Raw genomic sequence first — 13,301 nt, forward strand, 5'->3', positions numbered from 1 at the left:
CATTGTAGAATCAAAGTAACATATATTATGTACTATTCTTACTTTTGTCACTGCACTTGCCAAGGGTTGTAGTATCTGTAGTTTTACGAATGTCAAATTTTTGTTACAGAGCATATTCCTATGGAAGTTGTAGGTTTACAGAAGTAAGAATTAAGAATTGTCACAATTTTCTTTCATATTGTTTTGTTTTGTGTTTCAGGAAATCATCGTGGGATAAACAGGTTTACAGAAGTAAGAATTAAGAATTGTCACAATTTTGTTTCATATTGTTTTGTTTTGTGTTTCAGGAAATCATCGTGGGATAAACAGAAACATCAAAGAGGTACATATTTTAATATATTTTGTTAAATAATCAGATAGGGTAGGATGTAAATTAATTTAGATTTATAGTTAGGAGTTTAGGTCTGGGTTAATCATTCCATCAGGCAGGCTATATTTTGTTGTTTTGTTGATGGGTATTTACAGGCAAATTCTTTCTCAGAAAACTCTTTGGTTGTTTCTTTCGTTGGTTGCATTTTCGTTTATTGCTTCTTCGACCAACGTTATCTATATTAATTAGGCAGGGTTCTATATGAATACAAACTCTCGTTTTGGTTAAAATACTCTCTTCGTTGGTTGTGCACCTTTCATTGGTTGCACTTTCGTTTGTTGCTTCCTCGACCAACGATCGTTGGTCACAGAAGCTCTTTATTAATGGAGGGTGGTTGGGAATCGGTTAGGGCGGGTCTCCATTCGCAGCAACCTCCTCGTGGTGAGACCTGGGTAATATTATTTAGCGTTTAATTAATAATCGTATCACTCTCAGCTGGGTAATGCAATTATTAATTAAAAACTAAATAGTATTAGCGAATTAGGCTGCGATCCGCTTTGCATAGGTCGTCAAAAATATAGAGCTTCTTCGCTAGGTTAGTTTTGATTCATCAAAGATTTTAAAGTATTATCAGACGAGGTATACGAGTACATCTTTCACCCAATCTATTTTCCCAGCCCCTTTTTATGAAGTCTCGAAACCCCATTACAATTTTCGTAACATTTGGAACATTACCAACAGATTTAGAAATGAATTTCAATCCCTGCAAAGTCAACTCACATGTATTTACGCAAACACTACAGCTGTTTACTTATCAATACTAATTCAGTGAATAGTTTCTCAACTGACCACCATCCATGAGAAGAGGACGCTAAAATAACCTCCAAATTTTTAGGTTGGTATGTCAGATTGGGCCACTTTCAGTTCATAAGGTGTTCTACTCGTATACCTCGTCAGTGATAGAAGATGGAAAACAAGAAACTTGATCGTGGATCCCTCGATGATTTATGAAAGTTTTTGATTTATTTGGCTCTGTACAGATTTGCTACAAATTTATTATTATTAATAATACCGTCGTACATTTGTAACCATCGATAGGGTTATTACGTTTACCGTTCGATCGTACACGAACGAAATCGCTCTAATTGCAATTAATTCCGAGTACGTTCGATGACGTTTCCTCTTATTATCGTTACTGAGAAAAAAAAGATTCCTTCGTCCGTCGTTGTCGACGTCTGACGGAGACTTACGTTTATTATTTATTTGTTTGTTTGCACCTGTGGAAATTCAACGACAGCTGAGCGAGTACGTGGGTTCGTAGTAGAAACAGGAAACGCACGGGACGATCGTCGTTAACCTCGCCATTTTTGCGAACGCGGAAAGAACGCTTCTCGTTTTTTAATTAAGCTTTGGAATATCCGTCTTATTTAGGTACAACAGCTTCGCAATAATTTAGCACGCGAATAGCACGCGGTAAGCACGGTCGACGATAATAACATTCATACAAACTTGCACGATACTCAAGCTTCTTTTTCTTTTTAAGAACGAAACACGCTTACGCGTTTCGTGTTACAAAAATCCTCGATAAATACTGTGTCGTAGTTGGCGAAGTGGCTAGAAGTATTCCTACCGCTCGTAATCCTTACAACCTAACGAATTTATACTGCGAATTATATTATATTTATATATACATACATCCGTTATATATATATATGTATATATATGTATAAACACAGTACAGACGAGACTGATCAATTAATTCATATTACACGTTACACGTTACAATAGCGTTCTGACTATAGTTTTAAAACGATGTGAATGTACACGCGTCGTTGCCGATGAATCGTATGCCTAAGCGGATCGATTTGCTCCGCAATTCCTTCGCCCCTTGACCTCCGCAGACATTTTATACAAGATAATAACGCCGACCGCGAACGCGTCGGCGGGAAATGAATTATCGTTAAATATAAATTACAATTCGCGCGGTTCGAGTCAATCGAACTTATTTCGTATTTAAAAGAAATATGCTAACGTAACCAACAGGGGAGGGCGGTTCGCGTACAATTTCGCCAATTAACGGCGAAGATATCCTCGCCTCTGTTTCACGAACATCTCTGGTTAACGTTCGAGAACGAGAAGGGAGGAAAACAAACTTCCTGAACGATTCTCGTCGCTCGAACATATAAGATTATACAATAATCTTAACGATCGATACGTATATGTACCTAGCGTCTAACAGGTCTCCGTATAAACTTGGTTAACACGTTCCACGACTGAAAGATGAGACGATGTATACAGGATGTTCGGTCAACCCTGGGAGAAACTTTAATGGCGGATTCTAGAGGCCAAAATAAGACGAAAATCAAGAATACTAGTTTGTTGATCGAGGCTTCGTTAAAAAGTTATTAACGTTCAAAGTTGCGGCTGTAGAAAGGCAATTTGTCCAACTTCTCGAATTTTTTTCTCGAAAATGGGTAGGATTTCGAGGGTATGTCTAATGACCAAAAATGACTGTAATTAACCCCTGCAACTGAAAATAATTTTTTTAGAATGATTTGAAATTTTTTAATTTTGTCCAAAATTTCACACCTTCTCGAATTTTTTTCTTGAAAATGCGTAGGAATTCGGGGATATGTGTAATGACCAAAAATGATTGCACTTGACCCCCGCAACTGAAAATAATTTTTTTAGAATGATTTGAAATTTTTTAATTTTGTCCAAAATTTCACACCTTCTCGAATTTTTTTCTTGAAAATGCGCAAGATTTCGAGGGTATGTCTAATGACTAAAAATGATTGCAATTGCCCCCTGTAACTAAATATAATTTTTCCAATACGATTTGAAATTTTTTTCCCCCGTCGAAAAATTTCACACCTTCTCGAATTTTTTTTCTTGAAAATGGATAAGATTTCGAGGGTATGTCTGTCGACCAAAAATAATTGTAATCGACCCCTGCAATCGAAAATAATTTTTCCAGAACGATTTGAAATTTTTGAATTTAATTGTTAATTAATCCATCAACAAATTGGTATTCTTGATTTTCGTCTTATTTTGGCCTCTAGAATCCTCTATTAAAATTTTTCCCAGGGGTGGCTGAACAACCTGCATAAACGTACCTCGAACAATACTTCGTTGACCCTTTATAGCCTAAATTATTAATAGCTTTAGAAATTAATATATAAGAGGACATCTATGAATACTGATAGTGGAATATTAATTGAAAAATGAATTTTTTTGATCAATTCCTAGATAAGTTTAGGTTATGAATCGTCGTGAACAGTTACGTTGAAAGATATCTAAAAATCTTTTTCGATGCACATTTATATTACATTTTTATCTCCATCGTAGGGAATATTAATTGAACAGTGAATTTTTATAATAATCTTATACGGTAAATTTTCGAGTGTGTTCGATTCTCTTTCGATCAATTTCTAGATAAGTTAGGTTATGAATCGTCGTGAATAGTTACGTTTCAACGTAACTCAAGATCTTTTTCGATGTACATTTATATTACATTTTTGTCTTCGTCTTAGGGATCAGGGCATGTTGATAAGTTTGTACAGAACCTGTCTAACGTTCTAGATATGTATGTATATACAAAGTGTTTCATTTATCTCGATCATCTTAATATCACCGTCGCTTTCAAGTGCATAGAACCATGCATACATAAGGAGAATACTGTTTCATTTGAACGGACATATTTCTATCGGCGACAAAAACATTTGTTTCGATTAACGTTCTCTAGAGAAATACATAGATTTCAAACTGTTCTATTCTCCACAAACTATCACGTTCTCATCCGAGTATTTCACCTCTTACCCAGGTATCAGTTCTCTCATGCATACACGTATTCTGATTATATTTTATCTATAAATATTCATATATATATATATACTTCCGCGTATGCGTAATAAAGATGTTTAATAATAATCTAACGGTCACCATATCATGGTTGAGCTTGTGTATTTGTGCGCGATATTAGTAAAGGATTCCCTCATCAAGTACATTCTTTTACTTAATCGGGTATCCAGAACTTCAAAGAATTCCAACACGCCGCATAAATTAGATATCCAATATATTACTACCTTAAATATTCAATATCTATTTCATCCTTAATATTTAGTCCGTTTCTTTGAACTTCCTGAAACGTGTACTTCCTAATTTTTTTTAAAAATATTGATAATTTTGAAGTCTCTAAAAAGAAACCTTTAGAAGAGTCGTAGTATGATGTAATAATGAAACAATTAAAATATGTGTCGTTCTGAAACAAAGTATTCCTCTAGCGGTATCATACCGACAAAAGCAACGCAGATAGTAAGTTAACGTGTAAATAAAACATTGTGTATAACATATACAACGTATGTAGTGTACGCATGTACATATACATATATGTACATATAAACACGCGCGCGCACACACACACACATATATATATATATAGAATGTTGACGTGTACATATATGTCACATCTTAGCAATATCCACCGTACCTCACCGACACATCGATGCAAAATAAATCACAATCATTATCCTTTCTGCGTAAAATTGGCAACTGTAATCCTCACCGTAACAGTAGTATATCTCGCTATATTAAGTTTTCTTCCTCTAAACGCTAAAAAATATTGAGTCCTCTCACTCGTCCGGTAATTACATTCCCCTTACAAGTAAACGGAGTATTATTTTGGTTTTCAACAGTTCGCCTGGTAAGAACATACTCGTTCTCCACGATATCGCGAATTGATCCGCGACATGGAAGATCACTTGGAAACGTAGAAAAGATCGGAAAAAGAACACCTGCCGTTACCCCCGCTGAGACAGAGCCTCGCGTACGCCTACCTATTCGCCAAGCATACAAAAACATTTAAGGTACAAGTATTTTACAGACTTATACACGACAAGGAGGGTGGGGAGGGGGGGAAATATTAAACTCTTGCGATTTGACTTAGTTCACGTACAATACGCACTCTCGCGTAAAGTGTATATACAGAGTATTCGGCCACACCTGGGAAAAATTTTAATAGGGGATTCTAGAGGCTAAAATAAGACGAAAATCAAGAATACCAATTTCTTGATGGAGGCTTCGTTAAAAAGTTATTAACGTTCAAAGTTGTGGCTGTAGAAAGGCAATTTGTCCAACTTCTCGAATTTTTTTCTCGAAAGTGGATAAGATTTCGAGGGTATGTCTGTCGACCAAAAATGACTGTAATTGACCCCTTCAACTAAAAATAATTTTTTTACAATGATTTGAAATTTTTTAATTTTGTCGAAAAATTTCACGCTTTCTCGAATTTTTTTCTAGAAAGTGGGTAGGATTTCGAGGGTATGTCTATCGACCAAAAATGATTGCAATTGACTCCTGCAACTGAAAATAATTTTTCCAAAACGATTTGAAACTTTTCATTTTCGCCAAAAAGTCTGTCCACATTCCTGAATTTTTTTCTCAAAAGTGGATAAGATTTCGGGGGTATGTCTAATGACCAAAAATGATTGTAATTGACCCCCGCAACTAAAAATAATTTTTCCAGAACGATTTGAAAATTTTTAATTTAATTGTTAATAACTTTTTAAGGAAGCCTCAGTCAAGAAATTGATATTCTTGATTTTCGTCTTATTTTGGCCTCTAGAATCCCTCATTAAAATTGTGACCGATCACCCTGTATACACAGAGCACGCGATTTTAGTTGAATGCACACTACCGGTCATATACATGGTTCGACGATTATAAACTCTTATTACGAATTATAGTATTTAGTTTTAAGAATTACCGTAAATTTCCTTGCTTTTGATCGACGAGAATCGTTTCGCTTCAATTATATTTTTCCCAACGCGAAGTGACCTACAGTCCTTAAGGATTATCGAGTATATGTACATCAAGATTGTTAATGAAGGGAGCGTTCAACATCGGAGTTTAATTGTATTAAAAAATGTCTATATTCTATTGAAGATATTGTAGAAAATTGAACGATGATAGTAGAATCTTATCACCTATGGCACCGATACTCTTTAAGTCGCGTCGAAAAGCAATAACAAATTATAGTAACAATTTTCCGAATTGGTAAGAAAAATTTAAAATTCAGGTTTAAATTTATAGCAATATATTATATATTCTAATTTCGCTTCCCAATTTGGAAAATAATCTTTTTTCATTAATATTTGTATTGTTTCGGAGTTGTTGACTCGGAGAAGATCAAGCTATAAGCGATCGAAACGTCGTTGATTAAATTGTTTAATGATTCTGTTGCTCGTATAGAAATAAAACCATTGAATCATTGAAATATCTAACAAATTTACAAATACAACGTCTTGGTCGTGTATATGACTGGTGAGTGAACGATTAAGTGTCCAAATCGGGGGAAAAGGTTTATTGCGTTACATGGTATTACTATTAACATGGAATGTGCCGATAAGGAAACACTTCCGTTACAACCAACATCGAGCAATGATAGGAGGTAGACTCCTTTCATGTGCGTACCTTCGTCTTATCCGCGTATTCTCTACTATTCTATTATCTTCTTTACCTTCGTTGAATTCTGCTTAAAAATCAGAGAATCGGAAAGACATGTAGTAACATCTGTTTCGTAAATTTTTATGCTTCTTTTTTTCTTTAACAACGAAATAAAACCAGTAGAGTCTGCGATATAGGAAAAAAAAAAATGTGTACGTGTCTGTTCTTCGGAAAGATTCTAAATTTACATGAACTTAAATGTTTATCATGCTTTGTAGACTCTCTCCTTATTTTAGTCTACCATTACTTCTCGATAGTTTTTTTTTTTCTTGTTTTCATTTTAATTGGATCTTAATAACTGCAATAAATAATAAAGGATTCCTGGCTGACGATTCCTAGAATCGTTCGAGACACGCCGAATGCTTTCATGTTGTGTCTTTCGATCGCGCGCATACTGTCGAATTGAGCCTGCGGTTAACATAAAAACAAGTTCCTCGATGCGGTTCCATAGAAAAACGTTATTTTAAATATTCGCCGCTCGTAACAAAAAAACAAAAAGATAACCCTGTCAAAGGTGATGAAATAGCGTGTAATAAAGTAATCGTTGTTGTGAATTGCATTTATCCTTTTAATGGTACTACTTATAGTAACGGTTTCTGCATTTATACGCTTCTCTGTACTAAAAAAAAAAAACAACGTAACGCGAACAACCGAGCAACGAAAAGAACTCTCGCTGATTCTGATTCTACTTTGAAATCCGACGCCGCCCACGCGTACGCGACAAATGTGGAACGGGTTCCCTATTCCAGCAGCTTCGCGCGGGCGAGGATGTCGAGATTTCGGAACGAAACGTAGAAAGAATAAGAATAAAGAAAAATTCGTCAGCCATTTTTTCTAGGTGGCAGTGGCAGTGGATGGAAGCGAGGTTGGTCACGCGAGATTTGTCTCTTGCTCGCTCCATCCCTCGCTGTCGCATTCACTTTCCGACGCTGAATCGCTGTCGCTAAACTCGACGGCAACGCGTCGCGCCAATATGGACGCGACGTCGTACAATGCATTCACGCGTTCCACTTCCTTTTGCTCGATTTTCTCCACCTTGCGCAATTTTATCCCTGAAAAATACAAAGTATATTCGCGACTTTTCAATTTGCGCGTGTCTACTTTAATTCCATTCGTCCCTGAATTACAGTACGCCTGAAAATTTAGTTTATCGATTAACCCTTTGCTCATGCAATTTCACATATAACAGGACAGATATTCAGAGTTATATGTCATTCGTCTAATTCAGTACATTATTAATATACGTTTCATTGTTTGCGGAAATTCGTTATTTTTAAACTTGTCGGAATGTTGCGATAAAAAATTAAGGTTAAGTATATTTCGATAGGTTCAAACGACCATTATTTGTCCTATAAAATGAGTCCATTACGAAACAGTATTTTTATTTAATTTTAGTTATATGATAATATGACACTGCTCATAATTGTATGTTAATACATATACTGGGAAAAATTTTAATGGGAGATTCTAGAGGCCAAAATAAGACGAAAATCAAGAATACCAATTTCTTGATGGAGGCTTCGTTAAAAAGTTATTAACGTTCAAAGTTGTGGCTGTAGAAAGGCAATTTGTCCAACTTCTCGAATTTTTTTCTCGAAAGTGGATAGGATTTCGAGGGTATGTCTGTCGACCAAAAATGACTGTAATTGACCCCTTCAACTAAAAATAATTTTTTTACAATGATTCGAAATTTTTTAATTTTGTCGAAAAATTTCATACCTTCTCGAATTTTTTTCTGGAAAGTAGGTAGGATTTCGACGGTATGTCTAATGACCAAAAATGATTCTAATTGACCCCCGCAAACGAAAATAATTTTTCCAGAACGATTTGAAATTTTTTTTTTCGCCGAGAAATTTAGGCACCTATCCCCTGTCGATTTTTCTTAAAAATTAGTTTTTCATTTTTAACAATTCAGTTTGACGCCCTACAGAAAAGTTGTCTAATAATTTTTTGTAGGTACCCATGAGCTCTACTCCAGAAAAAAGTTTCATTGAAATATATTCACTATTGTAAAAGTTATGGCTGTTTGAAAATTGGACTATTTTTATGGGGTTTTTCTCATTTTGCGAGGTCAGGGAGCAACTTTTCCGCGAATAATGAAATGCATATTAACAATGTATCTTATTCAGATAAAATTTTTGTTATAATATTCCGTTTCTAAAACAAGTCTGATCTGCCAGTGGAGACGTATGTACTGCAAAGGGTTAATTTCGATCGACTGAATTATAGGATAATTACCGTCTCTAATTGCTTTAAGTAGATCGTTTCGTGGATCGACGAGGGGGATATTTGGATTAACAGGCTTCCTCAATGGCCCGTCCCTATTCTCCAAGGGTTTCAGGGGTTTCAACTTCGGTGGATTGGTCGCTATCATTTTAGCAATGTCGCCGTTGGTTAAGGGCAGCGGCGGCGTGGGTCCATTAAGAACAGGCGGCGGAGGAGGGGGTGGTGGAGGGGGTGGAATATTACAAGGCGGAGAAATAGGTCTTGGCGGTGTGGGATCGGGAGTCGGGGGCGGTGGCGGTAAATCTTGCGGGGCAGGATCGGTTTCATCCTGACCAATTTGAGTCGAGTGATTTGGCGGCGTAGGCGTGGAGTGATGACTGGGTAATGGACTGTTCGAACGACTTCCATTTCTATTCAATAAATGTGACGGTATAGAACCTGGAACAATAGATAAACGGTGGTTTACACAAATGAAAGAGAACTGTTTCTTCTTTGTCGGTTTTGTAAGGCAACAGGCTCGAGGAACGATACAATTGATTCAGAAGCTTGGCATGCCTGCTCTACGTAATATATTTACTAAATGTAGAATAAATAACTACATGACTTAGTTCTCACGATTGATGAGAGATAGACATATACGAATAAACCTTTTGGTGTTGCAATTACCGTTCATAGGAGGGGGAGACATAGTTTCACCAGGAGGCGGAGGTGGTGGTGGAAGAGTATCCCTGCTGGTACTCATTGACCTTCCCCGTGTCGGTGTATTGTTAGCCGAGGCTACAGTAGGCGTTGAATTGCTAGAAGCGTTGCTCGGTGGTGCTGGCGGTGGTTGAGAAGGTCGCGATCTACCACTTCTGCTCGGAGTGCTTTGACCACCAGGGCTCTGGTACGTTTCGCTACCCGCTTGTCCTTGCCCCGTGCCATAGTGTGAGCCGTACAAACTGTCCTCGTAGCCCTGAGTCACGTAATTTGCTGCCCTGTTTTTGGGAGAACATGAATCGAATCAATTACACCTTTAGATAATTTCTGGATGTTTTGTAAAGATTACTTTCTTGTGCCTTCATGTTACAATTATTAACAGACACAGAATATAAAGGAAGATAGGAAAGGAAATGTGAAAATTACAAACCTATAGTGATCGGAAGAAGGAGGACTGTACAGATGTTGCTCCTCCGGCGGATAACTTCGTCTAAGTTCAATACTGTTCGGCCTGGGTGGCCGTGGTTCGGTCATCACCATGCCCAGCAACGATTCGTCCGGTATGTTATGCGGTGCTCTGTATTGAACCCCTTGCGTTGGCATAATGTACTCGCCATGACCAACGGCTAATTGCTTTTGCCTTTCTCTCGTGTTGTGCGGTTGCCTTATACGCTTCTTGTGCCTGCCACCGCCTCCACCGCCACCCTCGTTCCGAGGCCTGTGCGGCTGTGACGCAGAAAGATCCTTTATTAGAACGGTTGCCTTGATCGAGTGTCGCGGCAAAGGTGCAAGACAAGCTTAATTTCATCAATCAAGCATGACTCGATGGTTGATCCAATACGGTTCGTAGTGCAAAGTGTCGGACAGATATCTTTCATGCTTTCGTTGGTACGGGCGCTTATGGGTGCTCGACAAAATCTCTCCTATGCTGTGGGCGTCCATGGGTGCTCGACGGTTGTTTCCCAGAATATTAATTTAACCCTTTCTGTCCTAACTTTAAGCTTCGAAACAAGATGTCTGGATAGCTATTTTATTTTTAAACGTAAGAAAAGTATACAGGGTGTTCGGCCACCCCTGGGAAAAATTTTAATGGGAGATTCTAGAGGTCAAAATAAGACAAAAATCAAGAATATTTGTTAATTGAGGCTTCGTTAAAAAGTTATTAACATTTAAAGTTCCGATCATACTGAATTTTTTTCTAGAAAGTGGGTAGGATTTCGGGGGTATGTCTGTTCACCAAAAATGTTTGTAACTGACCCCCACAGCTCACAATATTTTTTTCGGAACGATTTGAAATATTTTAATTTCATCGACAAATTTCACACCTTCTCGAATTTTTTTCTCCAAACTGGGTAGGATTTCCGAGGTATATCTATCCATCAAAAATGATTATAATCGACCCTTGCAATCAAAAATAATTTTTTTAGAACGATTTGAAAAATTTTTTTTTCGTCGAAAAATTTAGGCACTATCCCCCTGTCGATTTTTCTTAAAAATTCCTTTTCCATTTTTAGTATTTTTGTTTGACGCCCTACAGAAAACTCGTCTAATACTTTTTTGTAGGTACCTATGAGCTCTATTTCAGAAAAAAGTTTCATCGAAATATATTCACTATTGTAGGAGTTATGGCTGTTTGAAAATTGGACCATTTTTATGGGGTTTTTCTCACTTTTGCGAGGTCAAGGACCAACTTTTCGAATATTTTTAGAATTTCTACATATACTACACTAAAATACGCGTCGTTTGCTTTTTTAAACATTAAAATCGTCCAATCCGTTCAGAAGTTATGGCGTTTTAAAGATTCGCATGAAAATTCAGGCAGACATTTCTGGCCAAAAATTATATTTTCAGTGAACAATTTTTTTCTCGAAAATGCGTAGGATTTCGGGGGTATCCATAATAACCAAAAATGATTGTAATTGCCCACTGTAACTAAATATAATTTTTTTAGTATGATTTGAAATTTTTTAATTTCGTCGAAAAATTTCACACCTTCTCGATTTTTTTTCTCGAAAGTGGATAGGAATTCGAAAGTATGTCTATCGACCAAAAATAATTATAATCGACCCCCGCAACCGAAAATAATTTTTCCAGAACGATTTGAAATTGTTGAATTTAATTGTTAATAACTTTTCAACGAAGCCTCCATCAACAAATTGATATTCTTGATTTTCGTCTTATTCTATTCTATTGGGGGACATAGTGTGATAGCGTTGCATTGGTTCTAGGTCATTAATTTTTTCTTTATCTTCTAATAGAGTTTTGTAAGACTAATATAATTCAGAACAATGGATGCATGTTACATTATTACATTTTATATTCCTCTACTGCAACACAAGCTTTTATTACACGATCTTCCCCACTTGTTGACATCTCGTTGCACCAATATTTTTTTTCACTATGAAAATAATTAATTCGGAACAGAAAGGGTTAAAAACGACCAATCGTTTCGACGAGAATCGTTCAGTTGCAAATTGTAGCCGCGGTCAGGATCAACTACCGAGCATGAAATTTTGTAGGAAATAAAAGTTGCTCGTTCGAAACGTTCCTCGAGAGAGATAAAGTGTCTACCAACGATTCGACGGTTGGCAAATTGGGGCACGCAATTGTCCGCGCGTTGCAATTTTATTTCCTACGCATGAAACATGAGAAATCGGGAACAAAATGATCCTGAGACGATCCAGGATCGTCGAGTATCGCATCGACTGCGGGATGGCTCGTGAAATGATGATGAGAGACTTCTATTGAGTACATCCAACGGTTGCATGACTGGCACAGAACGGCATTACAAGTGATCGACAATAGTGATGTGGTAATAAGACAAAACTAGTCGAGTTCGAAAGCAACTCGTGTACAAAAAAAAAAAGGGGGTTCGAGTCGAGGGCGGTTCTGCGTAGATCGAACATTCGCGTCTAATCTTTACCGGTATCCAAGGACACAAAAGGGACTCTTTATCGAGACAACGCACACACGTTATTCGGTCTACGCAACGAAACTCTTCGCCCGTGGACGAATCATCGAGGAATAGCAATGTCTCGTTGACTAATCCTAGCGTACATGACTAAAAAAAAAATTGTTTCCAAGCGAGCATCTAGCGCAATCTCTATCAGCGCAATAAAAAAGGTCGGTTAATGAAAAACCACAAAGAAGTGAGCTTTGATTATGTATGAGTGAGTGGTTGTTGGCGATCGATAATTCATCAAAACTGGGTAAAGGGTAATAAAAAAAAAAGATACTACAAAGATCCAAACATCGACTTGCCTCTCTGAACGGTTCGGCATATTCAGACTCGGTCTATAACGAAGGGGACAGTTTCAATGGTTAGAATTGTAGCATAAACTTAGAAGTATTTAAAGAAAAAGAAAAAAAAACACAAAAAAAATAGTGTTATTGTATCGTGAATGCTGCACACCTCGTAAATGTCTTAGATAACAGTGTACGGAATATTTCGCAGACATTCGTGAAGAATAAAAAAAATAGAAAAATAATAGCTTAAGTCGAAAGCAGCCTTTTCTATTATGCATATCGTAACACGTGGTACCTGCTTCTGTGGTGGATAAGG

At 37.0% G+C, this 13,301-nt stretch overlaps 1 protein-coding gene across 3 annotated transcripts in view; it reads right to left on the bottom strand.

The window, feature by feature from the left end:
• Nucleotides 1-1,313: 1,313 nt before the first annotated feature.
• Scar (wiskott-Aldrich syndrome protein family member 3 SCAR) overlaps nt 1,314-13,301 on the bottom strand; it is a 53,009-nt gene continuing 41,021 nt past the window's right edge. For 2 of the 3 annotated variants that reach the window (XM_076770705.1, XM_076770706.1), the window contains exons 5-9: nt 13,001-13,033; nt 10,170-10,465; nt 9,707-10,017; nt 9,053-9,478; nt 1,314-7,866 (exon numbers count right to left, since the gene is read on the bottom strand). In XM_076770705.1, the coding sequence (XP_076626820.1) occupies nt 7,685-7,866; nt 9,053-9,478; nt 9,707-10,017; nt 10,170-10,465; nt 13,001-13,033 (1,248 nt within the window). In that variant the 3' untranslated portion in view covers nt 1,314-7,684. The remainder of the gene's footprint in view (nt 7,867-9,052; nt 9,479-9,706; nt 10,018-10,169; nt 10,466-13,000; nt 13,034-13,301) is intronic. The other variant, XM_076770707.1, reaches the window with a different exon arrangement.

Source organism: Colletes latitarsis, chromosome 8 (genome assembly GCF_051014445.1).
Source record: "Colletes latitarsis isolate SP2378_abdomen chromosome 8, iyColLati1, whole genome shotgun sequence".
Taxonomy (NCBI): Eukaryota; Metazoa; Arthropoda; class Insecta; order Hymenoptera; family Colletidae; genus Colletes; species Colletes latitarsis.